Below are 21,327 nucleotides of genomic sequence, written 5' to 3' on the forward strand. Positions count from 1 at the left end.
GCAACATCCAGCAGAATGTGCTTCAAACAAATATTAACAGGAAGAGTAAGAAAAAAGAGCATATCTATTGGCTCTGCAGCAAAAAAACCAATTTGTTCTCCCTCACCCAGACTCTTGCATGAAGTGCCTCAGCTTGGGAATTCACTAAGTCACACAATGGGGAGAGAAAACTTTCCAGACTGAGACACACTCCTTCCAGAATACAGCTGCTCCCTCTCCCACAGTTGCATCCTTTTCTAAATTACTCAAGTCACTGTCCCCTGCGGCCAGACAGAACCTGACTGGACCCAGCCACCCTGCTCTCTCTCTGCACTTTCTAAGCCCATATAAGTTTTGAGCAAACAGGGCAATGCTTTGCTTGCTGGAAAAAAAGAAAAACCATACACCCAATGAAGCTGCATGCCACACAGTTTAATACAGCGGTAGTCTCCCATGCTCTTATTGCTACGTGGAATTCGTTACTAAACGAATTCCACGCTTAAAAGTAGCACACTCCAAATTCTTCCAGCTAGTAACACAAGTTTTACAGATTTTGTCAATGAAGAGAAAATAATGGATGTAGTAAAAAAAGAGCACATGGCCCAGAAATAATTTGGCAAATCTAAAGTTTTTTTGATCTTCACCGTGTTCACTTTTATAGCTGTTATAACACAAACCTATGTCTAGTCCTACACGGCACAAGAAACAGGACGGTAACAATCCTTAATGCATCTGATTTTCAAAGATGCTGAGCACCAGCATCTTCCATCCAATTCATTGAAACATGTTGCAATCCAGCATTTGTTCAACTTTTTAATCAAGCCGTCTTCTGTCCAAGAGCTGAATTAGGGGACCTGTAGATTGTGAAGTAAGCTCACTCCCAACACCTACACAGCATTGTCCTTTCATACACATTTTTGAACAAGAATTCGAAACGTCAGTTGTCACATTCTTTTTGATACAAGCATGTAAGCCAACGTCCTTTATCTGACCTCTCTACCTATGCCTAATTTGAGTATGCCCACCATTTGTCAACTGTCCTTGAAACTTGATTTATAGCAATCAAGTTTACTATCATTCCCCTGCTGTGTATTAAGCATCCAGAACCACACTGCACAACACCTAACTAGAGCCCTTGAGCACTATCACAATGGTACAACCAATGGTGCTGAAGCAGCATAACCGGAAATAGTGGCTTGAACTACAAGTCACGTATATAAAAGCTGGAAAGTCCCATCTTTTTTATGTACTGTGAGCCAAGAACTCTCAACTTTCCCTTCTTACTGAAATGATGTATTGTGTAACCTTGGGCGGAGTACTTATGGCTCATTTTTAAAGTTCACTCTGTTAAGTTTAAGTCAGAGACTATCTTTTCACAACATATACAGGTTTTTTTCACAAGTGAAAATCATCTTTTGAGTAGTTATTTATTGCATATTGGGCTTGAGACACTGTTCATTCTGCCGTGAGCAGTTTGCCATTTTCCACATGAATCAGATCCTCCACAGGCACAGCGACAATTTCTTTCTCCACTTTACTACTAATCCCTATCCGCATCCGGAGGGAGTGCTTTATCAGCGACTCAGTGCTTGCTCAGAGCATAAACGACTCTGTGCTTGCTCAGTTCTAGGCATCTCAAGAGCAGGAAGCACATGCTTTGCAATAATCATGTGTGTCAGTTTTCTGATAAGTATTATCAGTTAATGAGTGCTATAAATTCATAGCGGTGTTCCAGACAGCAAAACTGAACGATTAAACCTCTTGCAACCAGGGAGGCATGATATTTTATACATTCATTTAGCTGGCAGACACAAAAATACCAGAATACCAAAGACACCAGCTTCTCCAATCAGTTAAATACACACTTTTCTCTCGTGGAAAGTAGCTATTCCATTTTTCTATGGTATTTGTTCTTACCAGGGATTCAGCTGAAGACTCCTTTACCATACCAGCAGTCATCCCATCACGTGTGCAGGGATTTCTTTTAAACATCCTCCCTAGCTGTCCAATACAATAGAGTTAGCACTGGACGATACAAACTGGTTTTCCAATTGGCCTCCACCACTTCCTGTGGCCATGAGTTCCACAAGCTGATTGTGTATTGCATAGGCCAATGCTACTCCTTTTAGGGTTTAAATGCACTGTCTGATCATTTCACTGGATGTCCCTTCATTCATGTTTTCTGAGATGCTATGAATAACGGTTCCCCTATCCACTTTTTCCACTCCGTTCATTACTTTACAGACCTCCATTACATTCGCCCGCGGCTTTCTCTTCTCCAAGCTGAATAGTAATAGCTTTCTTAGTTTCTCCTGAGAACAAGCACCTGTGCTCCTTTTTGTTGCCCTTTTCTGTACTTTTTCTAGTTTTGCAATAACTCTTTTGAGATGGGGCGATCAGAATCACAGAGCATAATGATGTTTCTGTCTTGTTTTCAACTCCTCTCCTAATAATTCATAACATTTCATGCGTCTTTTTGGACTGCTGCATTTTAAGCCAATCTTTTTTTACGTCTACCCACACTGTTTCAAATATCTCTGTCTTATGTGACAATGGCTAATTCAGAGCCCATCATTGTGTATGTATAGTTTTACTTTTTCACAGCTGCATTATTTTCACTTAGCAACGCTGAATTTCATGTGCCACTTCACTGTCCACTCAGTCAGTTTTATGAGATCTTTCCATAACTCTTCATCATTAGCTTTGGATTTGACTATGCGGAATAGCCTTGTATCATCCACAAATCTCGCCAGTGCATTATGTATGCCCTCTTTTTCCAGATCGTTTTGATTATGTTGAAAAATACACACCAAGCTGAAATAGTCCTGTCTTTAACCATTTTTTGATCTGTGGAAGAGCCTAGAAAAACACTCCTTCATTTGTGTTTTGACCCACCCTACTGTGGATTTACATACAAATTGCTAGAGTTTGTGTACTTTCCTACTTTCCTCATTTGGGCACACCTTCCAATTTTTGAATGGTGTCCTTTTGTTTCTAACAGTTTCCTTAATGCCCATGTTAAGGAATGCTGGCCCTTTTTTTGCCCATTTATTGCCATTTTTATACTCCAAGTTGTAGCAGCTCTATACAAGATTTTCCATAGAATGCTTACGCATGCCAGGTTTTATCCCCATTTACAGAATCAAGACTGAAGTAGTCCCACTGCACAAAGCGGAGCTGCGTTTGTAGAAGTTTATATGATTGTGCTGGTTATATGAGGTCACAGTAATGATCCACCTCATTGCCATCACGAAACAATTCTTCCTTTAAAGCAGCCAGATTATTTAGTATTTAAGCTGTTACAATACTCTTACTGCATTAGGTCGTTATTCTTTGGAAAGCCGTTAGGCTGAAAAGCTAATGTTTGTTTAAAAAAAAAATTAAGCTTTAAAAGAACATGCCAAGAGGCTGCCTTTCAAGAAGCAAGGATGTTATAAAATGCACACATGGCAGCAGCTGCCCTTAACTCAAGTATTTTGCATCTTTAACTCAAAGACATGAAAAATCAGAGACTTTGCCAAAATTAGTAATGCCTGACAACAGGCCTATAAAATAAGCTATTGTGATTTCTAAAATTTCCACATTAACCCTGATGTTACTCTTCCTGGCTCATACAGACAATCCCTTTGCTCGTTAATGAAATATACTAGCATCTCAAGTGGAGAACGACACATGGTAACTGTATAAAATGAACATGTACCATTAGCATAGGCAAAACATGATTACCAGAATCTGTTCAGAGGAAAGCGGGAATAACAGGAACAAGCAAAAAATAAAAAGGTCATCCAAAAGGAAGCCAAGAAATCCAGAGAGATTTTTCCCTTCAGTTTAAGAAGGACCAAAACTATTTCCTTAGAAGTCTGTAGGGAAGGTTTGAAAAGAGAGCTTATGTCCAGTATCACACGATTTAGAATGACTGTGGCACATGTCTGATGAGGATTATGCCAACAATGGCCAGCAGTCTTTAGTCGGTATAATAAACTTTTCATCCACCCAAAATTCATATAAATGCCACTTTTAATCAGGAACAAGTTGGCTTTCAAGTAAAACTACCATTTTTTTTTTAAATAAAATATAAATTAACAAGTACGAAAACCCAGAAAAAACAACAAAAGACAATGTGCATGTGTTTGCTCTACTAGTAGCTGAAGTCTGGACATGTTTCCAGCTTCTTCTACCTTAAGAGTTTTGGGGAGATTTCTGGACCATGACCAAAAGACTGTCAAGTGAAAGGCTACAAGCAGTGACTTCTGTCACTTCAAGATTACAGGTTCCAAGACGTTAAGAAGATTGTCAAGGACACACGGAACAATGAATTTACTGGTGATCTGCAGAAACACAGCATTAGTCACAACGGCTTTTTCTTCCATTGAAGTACTTCAAAATATAAAGTGTGAAAAGCTGTTGTTTTAGCAGGTCACTTTGTTACTGCTTTTAAAAGACCCTATCCTTCCTTTTCCTTTACTGAAGAGGCTTGGAATTTGGAAGCCTGGTGAAATATCAATCATGGACCTGAACAAAGAAAGTGTATATAATCTCCATTCATTCTAACTAGCAATATTTCACAGTCTTACTGAAATAGGAACCCACAATCATTCTGTTACCATACATATAGCTTAAGCTGCCTCTGTCCATTTACTGGCATTAAGTCTTCACTCCTCTCACTTAACATGAAAGTGCATTTACTTTTAAAATTAAAAATTTTTAAAAGTATTTTTGGCAGATGCTCTCTAGTCAAACTAAGCCAAGTTGATTCCTCCTTTCCAGCAGTTAAGTCCCTTTCAAAAACTCTCTTGCTGAATTCACCGTTAGGAGATCTGTTTCTCGAATGGTTTCTTAGAGACAAAACAGAGAAACCCTGAGGCTAAAATGGCTTTTTTCTTTAAGTAGTCTGATAGGAGGCTCTTCATTGCACCATCTCATAAGGCTCCTGGTATCTTCTGTGGTGGGAGGCCTTCTTCAATCCAGAGGGAAGCAGATGAGCCATTGCGCAGCATTCTCCTGTGAATCCGTCTCAGCCTCAGTAGGTAGAGCAGGATAGACAGCAGCACAACCAGGAAACAGGCGAAGAATAAATAGTGATTGTAAACAAAGGAGAAGCTCCTCCAGTGGGAGTGATTTCCTCGGAAGGTCTCTTGTTGGATGTCCCTGAGAAAAAGAGGGAGGGGAGGGGAAAATGGGATTTTTATCCTTTAATGAGACAAAAAGATAGCCTCTTGACCTTACTGCAGCAACTGAAGGTGGCTACCCTGAACAGCCATCACTTAGTTATGCTGTTGATCCATCCAGCTGGATTGCTCACATTTGGGTTTCAGTCATTAACTGGATAGGCTGCAGTTTTAAAAATAAGCACCCTGACCTTGTGCTCTAGTATGCTGAACTTGAACCAAAAATTTTAGCCCCTATCTGGCTATTTGCTTTGACAGCAAAATTGTCTTCTAAAATCATATAATGCCCATTCCACTCAAACTACACAACGGGACAAGTACAGAAATAAGCAGTACCTCAGAGGTAAAAACCTTGTTCGGTAAAGAATGGCTCCTAATGTCCATTGCACCTCCTTATCATACACCTGCAGAGCAGTTTTTAAATTGCTGTAGTTCACAGGAAAAGAGAAGCCACTGTGAAAGACTTCATACATCCAGGCAGATTTAAAACACTGATACCTACAGAAGACAGGAAAAAGTAACTAGCTATTTGATTTCTCACACTTTTTCCCCACACAGTCCTATAAGGCCACACATCATAATTAGCCCAGCAAATTCAGGTTCCTACATTGAGGGGCTTACCTTTTACTGCAGGAACACAGGAATGCAAGTCACTGGCCATAAGAATGTGCATTTCAAGACAGGGATTGAGAAAACTAAGGGTTTATGTGCAACAGACTAGTAGGATCTTATTTAAAACTTCCTCCTTTCCTCTGACCCATAATTATAATGAATGTAAATGATTCTGGCTCTCATTGAAATATGTTTTAGTAAAAAGGAAAGCCATCAGTGCTCAGTGGAACCTAAACAGAACTAAAGGTATTTGATTAATTACCTGCCTGAATCAGGAGACTACCCTTAAGCCATAAACATGGAGATAACTATATCTGTCTTGTTAAGCAGTGACATCTGAAAAAAAACTCACTTTCCATTAAAAGATTTTAGATATAGCAAACCCCCTCCCCCACCAAAATGCACAGAAAGCTGGTTTGTGGGATTCCATCTCCAAAATAGCCTTGGTTTGCAGTCATTTTTATATCTGATGCAATACTTAAGGTTCAGTATGGCTTACATTCAGATATCCAACTCCTTTTTAAAAATGAGTCACTTGAACATGACCCTTCTCTGGCAACTCTGCATAAACGACTTGCACTGTGCAAACATGAATACTTACTTCAATCTATGAAGATCAGCATGTGATGCATAAAGACCACGGTCAAAACGTTCTCGTAGGACAGACCACTTAGTGGCACAATAATCCTGGGGAAGGGTAAAAACAGATTTTTTAAAATTTCATTTACCTATTACATTATGCAAGACACTTGGTCAATGGAGAAGCTCATTTCCAAATGATAAATATGGCTGTAAAATTTAACACAGAGAAATAAGGAGAGAAATGGCTGATAAGAACATGTCAGGGAGTAGTGCATGGTGCAGTAGGCAAAGCTCTTTCTTATTTTTTTTAACACAATCTAAAAACTAAGCTGTGCTATTGGTTAAAATTATCTGTCATCTCCACGTCGAACTTTTCAATCCTACAATTTATTTCTGAAGACAGTTATTCCACCCCTTGACGGAGCACAATTACCTAGTACTTTCTAGTGTATTGTCCAGTTTTACCTTGTTTTGTAAAATGCACATGACTGATAGAAATCTCACCTAATGGAAAAATCGCAGCATCTGCTAAGTTTTTACCCTATCAAAACAGGCATTCATTTTTATGCCCCACTCCCAGCATAATTAAATCCTCTCTTAAAAAACAAGCAAGCCACCCAACAGAACAAGAATATGTGTACTTTCAAGTATAAGAATTCTATTTCTATGTCCCTATAGTGCCTCAGACGCTCTACTCATTTTAGGATGGATCCCATTTACCCTGGAGTCACTTAACAGTAGTGTCTAGGTTAATAGTTTTTAAAAGGAAACCCCAAAGCATCTAAAACAGTTATGTTTTCAGATTACTGGCCATTTCAAAGCTAGGAAACAAGATTCCGCCCCAAAAGTGCTTTACCTTTGCAGCTTTAATGAATCTTGGAGCACTGTAGTCTCCTCCCATGCGTAAGACATCCTCAGTACAGTAATAGAACTCAGAGAAGCCATAGAATTCACTGTTCTGAAAGTGCACAGCAGGCTGATAGACACCATTTAAAGAAGTCTGAGTTTCATTGGTCTTATTCATGAAAGGCTGAATAATTTCTCGACACAGATTAAAATTTCCTGTCCCTCGCAAATACAGCGTCTGCCCATTCTGCTGGATTTTATCCTCAGCATCTAGAGGCAGGCAAGGATCCAGGTGGGGCGACTCAGAAGTCATACTCGTCTGTTTGCCCAGAAGCCTACAAAATGAGATGGAACATAGTTATAACAACCACAAGTAAGGCATATTCAAAATGTTACTCAGAACAAAGTTTCAGCATCAGAGCAGTTAAAGTGAATAAACCAAATCACTTTTGTCTGAGCACGCTTCAACATGTTATATTTCATTCAGAGATCATGTGGCATGTACCACAACAGGCATGCCACACTCAACCTATCCAAACTATTTGGCCTGGAAATGCAGAACACCTGAATCCAAGCAACTGCACATTTTGTATTATCTCCAGATTTTAGATTAAGTCCTTGAAACAGCCATAAAAATCATGCACAGCAGGCCTTATTTGACACTGAAGCTATACAAACCCCAAGAGCTGTAACTAAAGGTGAGGTACAATTTGGCTATCAGATGCAAAGCATTTCTAACTAAGGGTGGGGAGAAATCCCCACTCATCTGCTACAAGTTATATAGCCACCACTAAAACGTCTTTTTAAAGAGTACTATAATGAAGTTAAGCATAGATCAAGACATAGTCAAGAGAAAAAACTTTCAGGCTCAAGCATGACTGTCACAGAAGCATGGCACCACATTAGAAGCCCATCACGCTGTTGTGACAATTACCAGAAAAAGAACTTACCTGCCGACACCTGCAGGTAACATAGAAGCAAGTTAGAGCACAGTGCTCAACTCAGTGAAGGAGTGAGTTTCACATGGGAGCATTTGAGCTCCCTAAGCCACCCTGAAGCTGCAAAACTAAAATTCCTTTACCAGCTATCTTGGCAGCTATTTAAATAATTTAGAATTTGATTCTGCTTCCTAGAACACAGCAACACTATGAGTAAAGCTGAACCTCAGAGCTGAAAGCAGAGAAGTCCTCTTGAGCTTGTCAATCTTAGAACCCTATGCATCTCAAGCCCCTATAAAAGTAAAAATCCTGTTTCAGTTCTTCACAGTTCTATTACAAATATTATGAAACAACTAAAAATTGCGTCTGCAACAGTCTACAGCTCAGCTATTCTGAGCGCACCTCCTAGGAGTCTACATTTTGCTGGAATTTCTGGGACAACAGTTCAACATTTATAAAATCAGGGGGTGTAGAAAAAACCCAGCTACATATTACTTGTTTCTGAAGACTGTGTTGGTAAATATGCTGTCCTCATATCTCTGTCGTGCAGCATTTCCACCAAAGCCAAGGAACGTCGCAACATAGACTCTGTAGACATGCTCAGTCTGATGAGCATCACATCCCAAGTTAAATTCCGCGAGTAAGTTTTTGGCTACTTCCTCCTGCAACAACCCAAGTGAGAAGAGATTAAAGAGAGATCTGCAATATCACCTGGAGGTATTCATAAGCCTATGAGCATTAGGCATCTCTTCAGATTGCAGATCCTCAAAGCTTTTCACAACCCTGGATTCAGCCACTCATTAAGCTCTCACCACACGACCCAGTTTCTAAAGCATTTTGAGAAGTCACTGGTAGAAGGTGCCAGGAAGGAGTGCATAATTGTGTGTGGGGCTTCTGCTGAGTGGTGTAAACAAGAAACAGCAGCAGGCTCTTCAGCATCATGCATGTTAGTTGCCTTCTCCACTACACAAGCAAATTAAAGAAGGAATTTTACAAAACAGTTCTGTTGTGCCTCTTTCAGGAGGGCAGAAGGAAAATCAGGGCATCCAAAGAATGTTTTTAGGTCTAATGTTTAACTGCAATGACAGGTAATTCCACCTTCTAGAATTACACACTGGTAACCAATTATTTGCAACCCTTTCTGTATCAGTCACATTTACTAAAGAGGACAAATTGCTCTGAATCTCAACACTTGGTTATTTTTTAAACTCCACTAGCAGTTAGTTGTACTCTCCAATTGAAGAAGCATGTGTTAATAAAACTTGTCAACAAGAAGATACATAATTTTCATTAAAACACAGCATTGTTAGCCAATGCCCAAGACTTATCCAATCCTTATAATAGGAGATTCCCATTGAAGTCAATGAGGAATTCGCCTGATTATAGGGCAAATGTTTTTGTTGTTAAATCAATAGACTGAGATTCAGGTAAAGCCATATGATTCCACCTCAAACTTGCACACAGTTTTCTTTCTAGAAGAAATATACTATACAGTGCACAGAAAAAAAAATAATGTACACAACCCTAGGTTCTTATGAAGGAATTACACAGCTTTCAGGATCTCAACTCATGTACGCTGATCTGCTTAGCAGGGGTGGGGAAGGGAGGGAAAAAAAAAATCCAACTAGGATTATATACTAGGACAAATGAATATTCTGCCACACTTGCCAAAAGTTGAAGCTGTACTGTTAGAAATCAACCCTCTAAATGAAAAAAGGCAAAGATGAATGAGTTGCTTAGCTGAGGAAGGAATTATGTTCACCTGTCTTCTCTCCCACTTGCTTTGGATGGGATGTAATGAATCATACGACTCAAAAACAAAACAAAACAAAAACAAGACCACAAATGGAAACGGGTTAAAATCATAAATTAAACAAAAGGAAAAGAAGGAAAGTTGTACAGATAATAACCTGCTGTGAAGAGGCAAAGCTTACAGTTTTAGGAACTTCGTACGCTATCTGGGTCGACACTCCACCCATATCGAGAATACCCACTGTCCTCTTACGAATGATGGCTTCCTTGTTTTCACTGCCAGGGATATGCACTTCTACAACTGCATCATCCTCTATGAAACAAAATAGAGAAGTGGCACTATTAAGAAATGAATCCAGGATATTTCTTAAGCAGTACCACACTGCAGAAAAAGCCAGTGCCATCCAACTGCCTTGTTTGTCAATTAGAATTTATTTGCACTCAAAGCATCATGATGCTTCTGAAATGCATAACTGCTGCATTTCAATGTGTGAACTAGGCATCTGCAAGGAGCACACTACCCCCCTGGCTCTAGTGTTCACAATTCTTACTGGCTTTTTTATGACAGTGTTACAGCACTTACCATCATCGATATGCTCAAATCGTCCAAGGACAAAATTGATACCAATCCATGCATATACACCTAAAAGCAGAAAAAGGATGGTGTTCAGAACGTTTACTGGAGGAAAAGTACTTAGTTATTTTAGTCTAAAGACAAGCAGAAAGCAGGGTAGATCTGCACCTTGCAGACTAACTTATAGATGTTTATGCCACTTGGCTGTACCTTATTTAAAAAAAAATTAAACTTCTCTCAGTCATCTTTATAACCATCACTTCTTTAAAAAAACAAACAAAAAGAAAAACAAACTCAACACATTGTATCAACTATGTGATGTGCAGAAACACATTCCTGCCAAATTAACCCAAATATTTTCCCTTAAAACATTTAAGCTATTCTGATAAAATCGTGACCCACTAGTTTAAGTATTATTATCCAGGATATTTGATTCTATAAGCTTTTACTAAGATTCCCCCCCTCCTCCCCTCCAATATGGTTTGAAAATCATCTGCCATCCAGAAGTAAGATATTTGGGAACTATTCATCCTCTGTAAGGAAACAATATAATCCATCCCCGTTAAAGAAAAAAAAAGAGCCCCACTTTGAAGTCTTCAGGTCTCAGCTTGTCGGAAACAACCAAAAATGAACCTACGTTTCACTGCGAAATCAGGACACATCATTTTTAGTAATTTTAGGAAACAAACTAGAGTAGAATTCTTTTTTTGGTCAGATAAGAACAACAAAAAATTGCATGCAGTTTAAAACAGCTTAACCAAACAAGTATGTGAAAAAGCAGTAAGAAAAGTATGTCAAAAACTGCAGTGGAAGAGAACAAAAATTTTGAAGTTTCATTTTTTCCAAGAGCGTTAACCCACCTTCCTGTTTCCCAGAAATAACTTCTGCGTGTGAGTCTGAAAACAGAAAATCAAAACGCACAGGAATATCAGTGAGCAGATCTTCTAGTATTGCCTTCTGCTGACTGGAAAAAAAAAAGAACCGTGGTTAAAATGCTTAGTGCACTTAAGTATGTAGGTTCAAGTTTTTAAGAAATAAGATAGCCAGTCACCTCTCTGGCAGGATTCTCATTCCTGCTGTACAGAGGATATAGAGAGGAGTCTCTTTGTGTTTTGCCCGGGGTACGTGTTCTGCAGCAAAGCTCAGAAGCGGAGAAATATAATCACTGACTTTTTCCGGAGAGTTAGCAAACTCTGAAATGCCTAGAGAAATAGATGAATAAGTAGGCAACTGCTAAGTGTAAGGCGAAACGTTGGTTTCTGACTAGTTAAAAGCCAACTAGATGCTTTAAGGTTTTAAACTATGCTCTAGAACCAATTCGTTACATAAAGTCAGCAATCTGCAATTACCAACAGTTCTGTAATAAGTGGATTCAATCAGTAACAATTTTAAGTAAATCGACAGCAAAAAATTTTAGCACTAAGCAAAAATATTTAGTTACCCATTTGTATCTTACATTTAAGATATTTACAAAGCAAAAAGTAAACACATATTTGGAACTGTAACAGGAAACAGTTACAGTTTACAGTCTATTTTGTAGTTAATGGCCCTCTTTGCTCATCTAAAACCACTGCCATAATACCTTAACACAACTGAAACATGGTATTCATATTGACACCTCAAAAAAAAAAAAAAGCACCAACAACTTGGTCTTTGCAGCAATGTTTCAACAAAAAATTGCTATTTTGGGCCTACTAAGGAGGCCCAAAATTGCTATATTAAGCTATTTTGGGCTACTAAGAAGGACTATCCTGTTAAATAAGACAAATTATTCAAGTACATATATTTGCTGCGTCTACAGAACACCAAAATCTAGGAAAAACCAGATCAGACCTCTTTTGAAAAGTGAAACCTTAATATCCAAGCAAATGAATCCTTAATATGAATTGAGTTGGGTAGACAGCTGGCAGGAGAACCGTGACTGAATCTCAGATGTTTTTGTTCCAATACCTGGTTTAATTTTCATAACCACTGGTTTTCTGTCTTTGTCCCTCATTTGTTTGATATCCAGCAAATCATGAGGGTTGCCATTGTGTCTTGGCCAACAGTACACAAAAATTCTAGATCCGCTGCTGCCACAGTCTACCACAATGCCATAGTTCAGATTGGGGTTACTGATATCAGTAGCTTCAGTATCTGTTACTCGAGCAAGATACCTAGGAAAAAAATGTCTGTGTTATTTTGTGATTAAAGCTTTGTTTACAGACACATACAAATTCTGAATAACTGAGACCTACGCATGCAAACAATGTGGCTCAAAATTCAAGCAGCAATTATTTAACATAACATGCAGGGGGATATGTCAGATGGTCCTCAATAACTGCTGATGTGGACACTGTTACACTGCACTCATTAAAAGTGGGTAAGATGGTATGAATTAGCTTTCATTTACCACAGCATAGCAGATGCATAGGCAGTTACTACTCACCTGTTGAACATTAAACCCTTGTTCTCTCCTTTTAACTGTCAGTCAGCAGTTTGCCTACTAGGGCCGTGCGAAACTTCGGGAGGCATTTTGTTTCCTTTTCAGCGCCCAAAACACCGAATCCAAAAAGAAACACTCCAAACCATCTCAGAAACTAAACAAAACCATCTGAAACGTTTTGGAAATGCCCCCGAGACTATAGTCTGGCATAGCCCCACAGACCTCCTTTTTAAGTGCCAGGAGGCTGGGGGATGGAGCCAGGCAAGGCAGCCATGGAGGCTTCTCCCCTGGCTCCCTCCCACCAAGGCAGAGGCAGGCATAGCCAGAGGAGCCATGGGAGAAACCCCCGGCCTTCCAGCACTTTAGCAAAAAAGACGCCTGCACTCACCGGCTGTAGCAACAGTAACCCGGGCCTCTGAGGGCTCACGGCAGAGCCCCCCCATGCAGCACAAAGCAGTGGAGGGCAACAGGGATTGCATCCCCCACCTGGCACCCATGCGGTAACTGTCCAATGGAACGGGTGCAGCACGGCTCGGAAGGGCGCTGTGCATTATCTGGGAGCTGGGACCACTGAGGCTGAGAGGTGCTGGGTTCCCACTGACTGCTGGAGCCGCCCAAACGGTGCACAGTATCCTGCCAAGCCGCGATGCACCTGCACAATGTGACAGCTGCAGCGCGGGTGCCAAGCGGGGCGAGGGGTGATCCTTGCTGCCCCATGGGGGACCTCTGCCACAAGCCCTCAGAGGCCCTCATTGCTGCTGCTGTGGCAGGTGAATGTGGGGCTTTTTTTTATTTTATTTTTTTTTAAGTGCCAGGAGGCTGGTGGCTGGCAGGGGATGGGGCCGGGCAGGTCAGCCATGAGGGCTTCTTCCGCAGCTCCCCCACCTAAGGAGAAGCAGGCACAGCTGGAGGAGCCACAGGAGCACCTGCAGCCATCCAGTTGTACCCGTCTCTCCGCAGCTGATCCAAATCTCCAAATCAGAATTCAAATGCTGAAACAGATTTGGTTGAATCAAAATAGAACAATGATCCGAAACAAGTTACTGTCCTCCAAAATGACAGAATCCAAAACGGAAACAGAACAGCTGTTCGCACAGCCCCTAGTGTCTACCCATGCCCAAAAACAGAACTCAGAAATCTTGCTTATAAGACAACTTATAAGTTATCACTCTTACTCTCTATGTGTGACAGGTCACCTCATATTAGTAAGTTTTAGTGATAATTCTTACAAGATGCTTTCAGTTGGGAAGATCTTAAATCTCTCATCTGTTTTTCCAAGCTGCTACTTATGGTCCAACAAACCCAACCTTCATCCAATATACTGAAATAAATGTGGGGTCTCTAGATCACGTTCCTCTCCTGCCCTCATGACTACGCTCAGTTCTCACCTGTGAAACTTCTTATCCCGGTATGCACGCCCATATTTATTCCGGATAACAACAAGGGAGTAATACAGCAAGGAGACAGCAGCAGCGAGTATACCAATAACAACAATCTGCCGTAAAGTGGTGTTCAGTATGCGAGGACATCCCACTGGGGAGATGCTGAAGTGCCAGGAAGCAGGAAACAAGCATGAGATGCTGATCCTGAAACACAGAGAGAAATATTAGCTAAATTAATTAATCCACCCATGAGATGGTTGGTATTGTCCTCAATGAAAAAATACGGAAAAAAAACAAGAGGTTCATTTCATCTCCAGTTAGAAGCACTAAATTTTCTAATTCCAGGGTGAGTTTAAGATTTCTTGGACCCTGGGCTCAAACTATACCTCTACTTGATTTGTTATTGGACGATTTGTTCCGATTCTCACCTCCCCATGTTGGGAAAATCCAAATCAGGACAGACAGAAAGCAGAATTTACTGGTGTTCCAATATCAGCCAGATATGCCAGTTTTATAAGGCACATAGATCCTCGGCAGAGCCACTGTTCCTCCATTCCTGTGCGACAAAGATGCTAGAGATATTAAAGGGACAATCCTGTCAGAGACCAGTCTTGTAGTTTTCTTTGCAAGAGCCCAAATATGGCCAGATATTTATTGAACTGGCCTTCATGCACGCCTTGCAATGCATCTGCAAGATGAGCTCATTTTCCACAGCAAATCTTTGGCAGTAGCATTTCTCCAGCAGCAGTGGTAGCCTCCCAAACAAGTAAGTTTTGACTACATTAATTTGGAACTGTTATAATAACATCAACATTCAAATAAACTGCCGTCTCCATAGGCTTTGTGTATGAGCAACACTTTTTGCTTGAAGATTTCTTCACAATTGATCCCAAAGAGCTTTTAGAAACTTTACTCTCCAATCATCCCCCAGGATCTGCAGGGCTGGAAGGTATGCCCACACTGATGTCCCTGAAGGATCAAGAGCCAGAAACACATACTGTACAAATTATGGGCAAGGAACACTTACCATGGAAATGTAGCTGTCTCTGGGATGGAACACAGCAGCTGTAACACTGCACAGCAACACCACATGAAAAACTCAGAAGGGGTGCCGAACGACTGCGAATCAAGTTATAACTGCAGGGAGAATTTAGGGAGGCAAAACTGGAATTTGATCTGGATACCTTGGTTAACACTTTAATAAAAGCAAACTGCCCATCAGCAAAATCTTTATTATTAATCCCATTACAAACACTACTTACACCAGGAAGAGAATATACTCTTTTGTGCCTTTGACAGCATCTTTTATATCATTTTGCCTGTTTGTATAGTTTTACATCCACATAGCAGACATTAACTTTTAAATATTATTTTTGAAGCCACAAAAATTGGTAGAAGAACAAGTAATCAGAGGCTATACCTCAAATAACTTCCAGGTTTTGGGGTTTTCTTCTTTGGAGCGGGGGTACAGCATTAGACATACCTAGAGTTCAAGTTTCTGAAATGATAAATTTACACTCATTTAATAAATCAACTTGAATTTTTAACTCCTGTTTATAGCCACACATGTCCAACTTGACCTCAGCCATCATTACATGGACATGGACAAGGACAAGGAAGGGGACAGGACAAGAAGTAATGACCTTAAACTGCAACAAAGAAAATTAAATGTCAGAAAAAAAAACTTTCTAGCTAGAGGAGTTGTTAAGCCCTGGACCAGGTGACCCAATTACCAGACTACCTGATTACCAGGTTCCAGGGGGTTGAACCCCTTTCAGTAGAGGTTTAAGTGCTGGTTAAACAGACACCCAGCTGAGAGGTTTAGACACAGGACAATAAAGTTCCTGCTTTGAGCAAGGGTTGGACTAAATGACCTCTCAAGGTCCCTTCCAGGCCTCTTTTTCCAATTCAGCCACCAAGAAGAATTTGTAAATCCAAATACCTTCAAGCTCCAAGAGACTCTGGAGCAAGGAACTGTGGTATTTTAACCTGCTCATACCCATATTAGGTTTCCCCCTCTTGGGCTCAAAAAACCAAAGCCATCAAAAGACATTGCACCAACTAGCACCGCCCCGAACCTCTAACCACTTCCAACACTTCATTTACGTAGTTACCATCTCACCTGTCTTGGCCATGCAAAGGTACCTGTGATACCCCAAAGCCACTGAGCAACAGCAACTGGAAAAAACTACTCATCCTCTTCCTTCTCCATCTGCTTTCAACACAGCATCCCACGGCACAGGACTTGGGGACCATCTATTTCTCAAAGCTGGCAGAACCCACGGCAGAGACCACGGGCACCAATTTGAATGTGTTTTACCATTCCTTCCACAGAAGGAGGGGATGCCGCTCACAGGCAGGTCAGAGGAGCATGTAACTCACGTAGCCTGTGAGTTATGTGACTCCCTCTGCCTGAAGATGGGTGACTGCACCCTAACTTTTATCCAGACACTCCCTTGATCGAATAAAAAAGTCCACATCTACCCAAGGACTCTTGCCTGCCTGCCTGTGTCCTTCGACCATCAAGGCTACAACCAAAAACCTAACTCAGCCCATTAGCCCCAACTTACTCCCCGTCGCCCCCGACCGAAGAGCTCTGCGGGCCGCCCAGGACTGCCTGGGCCAGGCACCGCTCCCAGGCACAGCCCCGCTGCCTTCCCTGCTGACCTGCCAGGGCCGGGGCCGGGGCATGGCGGGGGAAGCCACGTGGGCTCACGTTCAAAGCCCCGCAGGGAACCCAGGAGTCCGAGCCCAGCACCACGCCGGCCGGGAGAGGGAGGCGGCGGCTGCTGCCCCGGGGTCCGCGCTCACCTACGGGTCCTGGCCCGGCTCGGCCCGGGACCGACGCCACCCGAGCGCATAGCGACACCTCAACATTCCCACTTCCGGGTCTTCAGCCGGATGTAACGTAAACACGCCGGAAGGAGAACACCGCACGCTGTGGTGGGCGAGGCGGTTGTGGGCTAGAATTGGGGCGTGGCTGAGGCAGAGGAGGCACAGTACAGCGTGTGTGTGGTGGGCTGGCGCTGGCAGAGCAGGGGCGAGGGCGAGGGCATGGTGTGGCCTAGGGGCCCCAGTGGAGGCCACGCAGGTGCAGCTCCGTTCAGGCAGGTCACCGGTGGCTGCCATCCCCCTAGCACTGCCAAGCCCCGTGCATTGGAACTGCCTCTGCGGCGGCTCCCTGCTCTGCACCACTCTGGCTGCGTGCTCAACAGAGGTCCTGCGCACTAATCGCATTAGGCCTGTTGTGTGGGCCTAGAGCCACCGAGGGAACAGCTAAGCCTTCCTTTAATCAGGGAGGCCAGTACGGGCACAGCTTTTCATTCCCTGGGACAGCTGAGGCTGACAGGCCTGGAAGTGCCGGTCAGAGGTTCATAACAAGCGGGGGGTCACTGAGCAGGGCATGCTGGCTACCAGCCCTCAAATGAGTCCACCGAAACAGTGGTTGCTGCCCGGAGATGTGGGCGGATGAGGGCTCAGTAAGTCTGCAGCTGGTTTCTTTTAAAATCATCAGTGATGGGTTTCTTTTATTTTTGTTTGCTTGTTTGTTTTCTGAGCCTTTGGAGTCCCCTTGAATTTATTTTTCATGCTTTTCTCCACCGAGAGAGAGGCTGGAAACGATTTTGTAAGTGAACCAATAGTATCGCAAATATTTGGCTGTTGGGTGTTTTTTTTTTCAAGTCCCAGCTTTTGAAGATACATGTATACATATATACATGTATAAATATATATGAATGTTACACTGTTTATATATAAATGATCTTCAGTGTGTGTGTGTGTGTGTGTGTGTATATACACTCTATACGTATACATGCACATTGATTTGTATATGTGTATGTATATATGGTTTGCAGTGTTTATGTGTTTACATATACATATACATACACATACACATGCAAACGTGTGTGTGTGTATCGAGATGGCAGTGCCACGCACAAACTTTACGAAAAGGTCAGGCCCCTCTTGCGACTTTCATATGGACAATGTTGCATATTATGAAAGCAATATAAGTGAAATTCTAGCCCCATCAAACTCAATAACATACTGGCTTCAGAGGATTTTGTTGTGTACGCTGTTCAGACCATATCCTGACAACATTTCTATGCTTGAGATGCTTGTATATGGAAGTACTTGTAGGATTAGACCCAAAGTTTTGAAGCTCAGACTCTAGATTGTTTTGACTAACATACCAGGAGAACCTTTCAGTTACAAATTCAAATGCAACTTAACAAAGACGTTGTTCTCCCAAGTACCACGCTACAACGTTTTATTCCTCAGTCTTTATCTGCCAATCCACCTGAAGTATACACATTAACCTAACTAACATGCAGAAGGCACCCATGTAAATGTCAGTGGGTGCAATTCTGTTCTATTCCGCAGTTGGAGAGACCATTAAAATGGAACCAAGGAAGAAATTATTAAAGACAAAGATTAGCAGTAATGTTAGCTTTTCAACCATGCAATTTCAATATTTCAGGTGTTTGACCACATTTCCTGGGTCAGTGCTGTCTTTGAGTCTTTCTATCAACACTGGACCTTTTGTGCGTGCTGGACCTGATAACCGCATAATGTTTACACCCCTGGCTGGACTGCATTTGATAAGGTATTTCTGTTTTTCTTCATATCTATTAACTGGGAATGCCAGAAGGTATAAGTTGGGGAGCCTGCTAATTAGCAGACAACTAAAGGTTTTGTACATTTCATTTAAGATTAAATGGAGTTGCCTTTGGCTTATTTTTACAAGGAAATATCCGAGGTCAGTTTTGTATGAAACGTGTCTTGGGCACTGTATCGCTGACATGGAGAATATAATAGGTAATTCCTAACGGGAATTATAGAATATGGTTTCTAAGAACAGTTATAAAGCAAGTCACAGTGGGACAAGCATGCGTATGCTCAACTCGAGGCCTGGAGTAATTTTACTCTGAGCTTAGATCTCATGCAAAAATCTTTTCGCTCTTCAACTGCCAAATTCAATGGGACTCTGCATTTACATACTCTGTTTTTTGCTGGAGGACTCACTGTGAAATGAGCCCTGGAGATAGATTTTTCAGCTAAGCATGGAGGACTATATTAGAATCTACACGAGACTTCTGTTTTATCTCCCACTATTGCACCTCTGTTGAGAGAGGCTGAATAGCGGTAGGAGCAGTGGGCTTTCCAATATGGACGGGGTGCTGGTATTTATACTAGATCTATCCAGAAGCCTAACCTATAATCTGCTGGGGTGTCAGTCCAGTTACAAACCCATTGAACTACAAAACCAAAAGTGTTCCTGTTTTGCCACATTCTATTCTACATTGCAATTTGTAAAATTTGATTAATGAATGTTCCCAGAGCACTTTGAGTTTCTCAGATGGAAGGCACTATAGAAGGAGCAGGCAAGCTAAGAAAGTACAGGTTGGATGAATGGACTGAAAAGTGGGTACAAAACTGGCTGAATAATTGGGCTCAGATGTCTAGTTGGCAGCTGGTGTCAAGTGGAGTGCCCCGGGGTTGGTCCTGAGGTTGGCTTTGTTCAATATTTTCATCAATGACCTGGAAGATAGGATGGAGTGCACCCTCAGAAAGTTTGCAGATGACACCATGCTAGGAGGAGTAATGGATACTCTGGAGGGTAGGGCTAGGATTCAGAGAGACCTTGACAAATTGGGAGACTGAACCAAAAGAAATCTCATGGGTGGCATCCGCATGAGCAGGGATATTTTTTCACCCAGGGACAAGAAGCAGTGGTATGCCTTGTGCCGCTGCTACTTGTCCCTGGGGAACCTATGTCACGTGCCCTGTGGCATACAGCAGGTTCCCTGTGTGAGGTAGGGGAGGCTGGTACAGCAACTGTGCTGGCCTCAGCAGCCTTACCTGGGGTCCGGGGGGCTTCTCAGGTTGCAGTCATAGCAATCCTGCCAGCTGGCCAGGAGCCAGACCCTCTCCTGGTGTCAAACCCACTCGCCACCCCTGCACTGCTATCTTGCAACATGGAGAACACCTGAATGTGAGGTGTGTGGTGCCACAGACGGGTCTGCTGCGCCACATACCGCACGGCCATGCTCATCTGGACATGGTCATGAGGTTCAATAAGGAGAAGTGTAAAGTCATGCACTTAAGTTGGAACATTCACATGCATTGGTACAGGCTGGGGATTGACTGGCTAAGCAGCAGCTCTGCAGAAAAGGACCTGGGGGTTACAAAGGACAATAAGCTGAGTATGAGCCAACAGTGTGCCCTTGTTGCAAAAAAAGCTAATGGCATACAGAGCTGCATTAGTAGGAGCATTGCCAGCAGATCAAGGTAAATGATTCTTCCCCTCTATGCAGCACCAGTGAGGCCACATCTACAGTACTGTGTCCAGTTTTGGCCCCTCTGCTACAGAAAGAATGTAGACAAATTGGAGAGAGTCCAGCAGCAGGCAACAAAAATGGTGAGGGAGCTGGGACACATAACTTCTGAGGAGAGGCTGAGGGAACTGGACTTATTTAGTCTGCAGAAGAGAAGACTATGGTGGGGATGGAGCTGGACTGTTCTCAGTGGTGGCAGGTGACAGAAGAAGGAGCAATGGTCTCAAGTTGCAGCAAGGGAGGTTTAGGTTACTTATTAGGAAGAACTTTCTCATGAGGCAGATAGTAAAGCACTGGAACAGGTTACCCAGAGAGGCTGTGGCATCTCCATCCTTGATGGTTTTTAAGACCCAGCTAGACAAACCCTTGAGTAGGATTATCTAGTTGAGGCTGGGCCTGCTTTGAGCAAAGGGTTGCACTAGATGACCTCCTGAGGTCCCTTCCAACCCTCATTTTCTATGATTCTGTAATGAGAACACTAATTGAGTTTTAAAATGTAGTCAACACAAACTAGTCCGATACTAGCGGTTTCAGAATAGCGAAAGTTTTTTTTGCGGGGGGGGGGATGATGTTTTCAGTCAAACAGTGTTTCCATTCTTACCCATTTGCATCACTGTCTGGAGTAGGTCTGTGTATTCAGCTGCTTTGTTACCTTCCCTAGGCTAGAGAGTGACACAGTGACCTCCTTGTGTTTTTTCTGTGGTGTCTGTAAACATGACATCTCGACACTTTAA

General features: G+C 42.2%; 2 protein-coding genes across 8 annotated transcripts in view; one reads left to right on the plus strand and one right to left on the minus strand.

Moving 5' to 3' along the window:
- Nucleotides 1-295: 295 nt before the first annotated feature.
- On the minus strand, nt 296-17,191 carry ENTPD4 (ectonucleoside triphosphate diphosphohydrolase 4). 6 transcript variants are annotated; one of them, XM_090055278.1, is made up of 15 exons: nt 17,070-17,191; nt 15,679-15,756; nt 15,286-15,395; nt 14,687-14,814; nt 14,265-14,462; nt 12,402-12,607; nt 11,503-11,653; nt 11,312-11,415; nt 10,461-10,520; nt 10,036-10,190; nt 8,621-8,787; nt 7,198-7,522; nt 6,361-6,446; nt 5,484-5,645; nt 297-5,127 (listed from the first exon to the last, which is right to left on the minus strand). In XM_090055278.1, the coding sequence occupies exons 4-15, from the start codon at nt 14,692-14,694 to the stop codon at nt 4,899-4,901; spliced, it is 1,851 nt and encodes a 616-aa protein (XP_089911404.1). In that variant the 5' UTR covers nt 14,695-14,814; nt 15,286-15,395; nt 15,679-15,756; nt 17,070-17,191; the 3' UTR covers nt 297-4,898. The 6 variants fall into 6 exon arrangements, with proteins under 6 accessions (XP_089911403.1, XP_089911400.1, XP_089911401.1 ...); XM_090055277.1 differs by lacking the exon at nt 14,687-14,814 and having other exon boundaries at nt 296-5,127; nt 10,060-10,190; XM_090055274.1 differs by lacking the exon at nt 14,687-14,814 and having other exon boundaries at nt 296-5,127.
- Nucleotides 17,192-17,242: 51 nt separating this feature from the next.
- The window catches only part of SLC25A37 (solute carrier family 25 member 37), a 56,336-nt gene continuing 52,251 nt past the window's right edge, over nt 17,243-21,327 (plus strand). Inside the window, exons 1-2 of one of the 2 annotated variants that reach the window (XM_090053469.1) lie at nt 17,243-17,737; nt 18,736-18,861. The gene's annotated coding sequence lies outside the window, so the exon portion shown is untranslated. The other variant, XM_090053470.1, reaches the window with a different exon arrangement.

This window comes from Crocodylus siamensis, chromosome 6 (genome assembly GCF_052110815.1).
Source record: "Crocodylus siamensis isolate JL-2025a chromosome 6, ASM5211081v1, whole genome shotgun sequence".
NCBI classification, from domain to species: domain Eukaryota; kingdom Metazoa; phylum Chordata; order Crocodylia; family Crocodylidae; genus Crocodylus; species Crocodylus siamensis.

Bases quoted from the DNA above. Each gene is read 5' to 3' on its own strand.
- ENTPD4 (XM_090055274.1), bottom strand. From the start codon at position 15,350: ATGTGGTGTTGCTGTGCAGTGTTACAGCTGCTGTGTTCCATCCCAGAG. The intron at 12,608-14,264 runs GTGAGAACTGAG...TTTTTTTCCTAG, and splicing joins CGGGATAAGAAGTTTCACAG to GTATCTTGCTCGAGTAACAG. The intron at 6,447-7,197 runs GTAAAGCACTTT...ACCCTTCCCCAG, and splicing joins GATTCATTAAAGCTGCAAAG to GATTATTGTGCCACTAAGTG.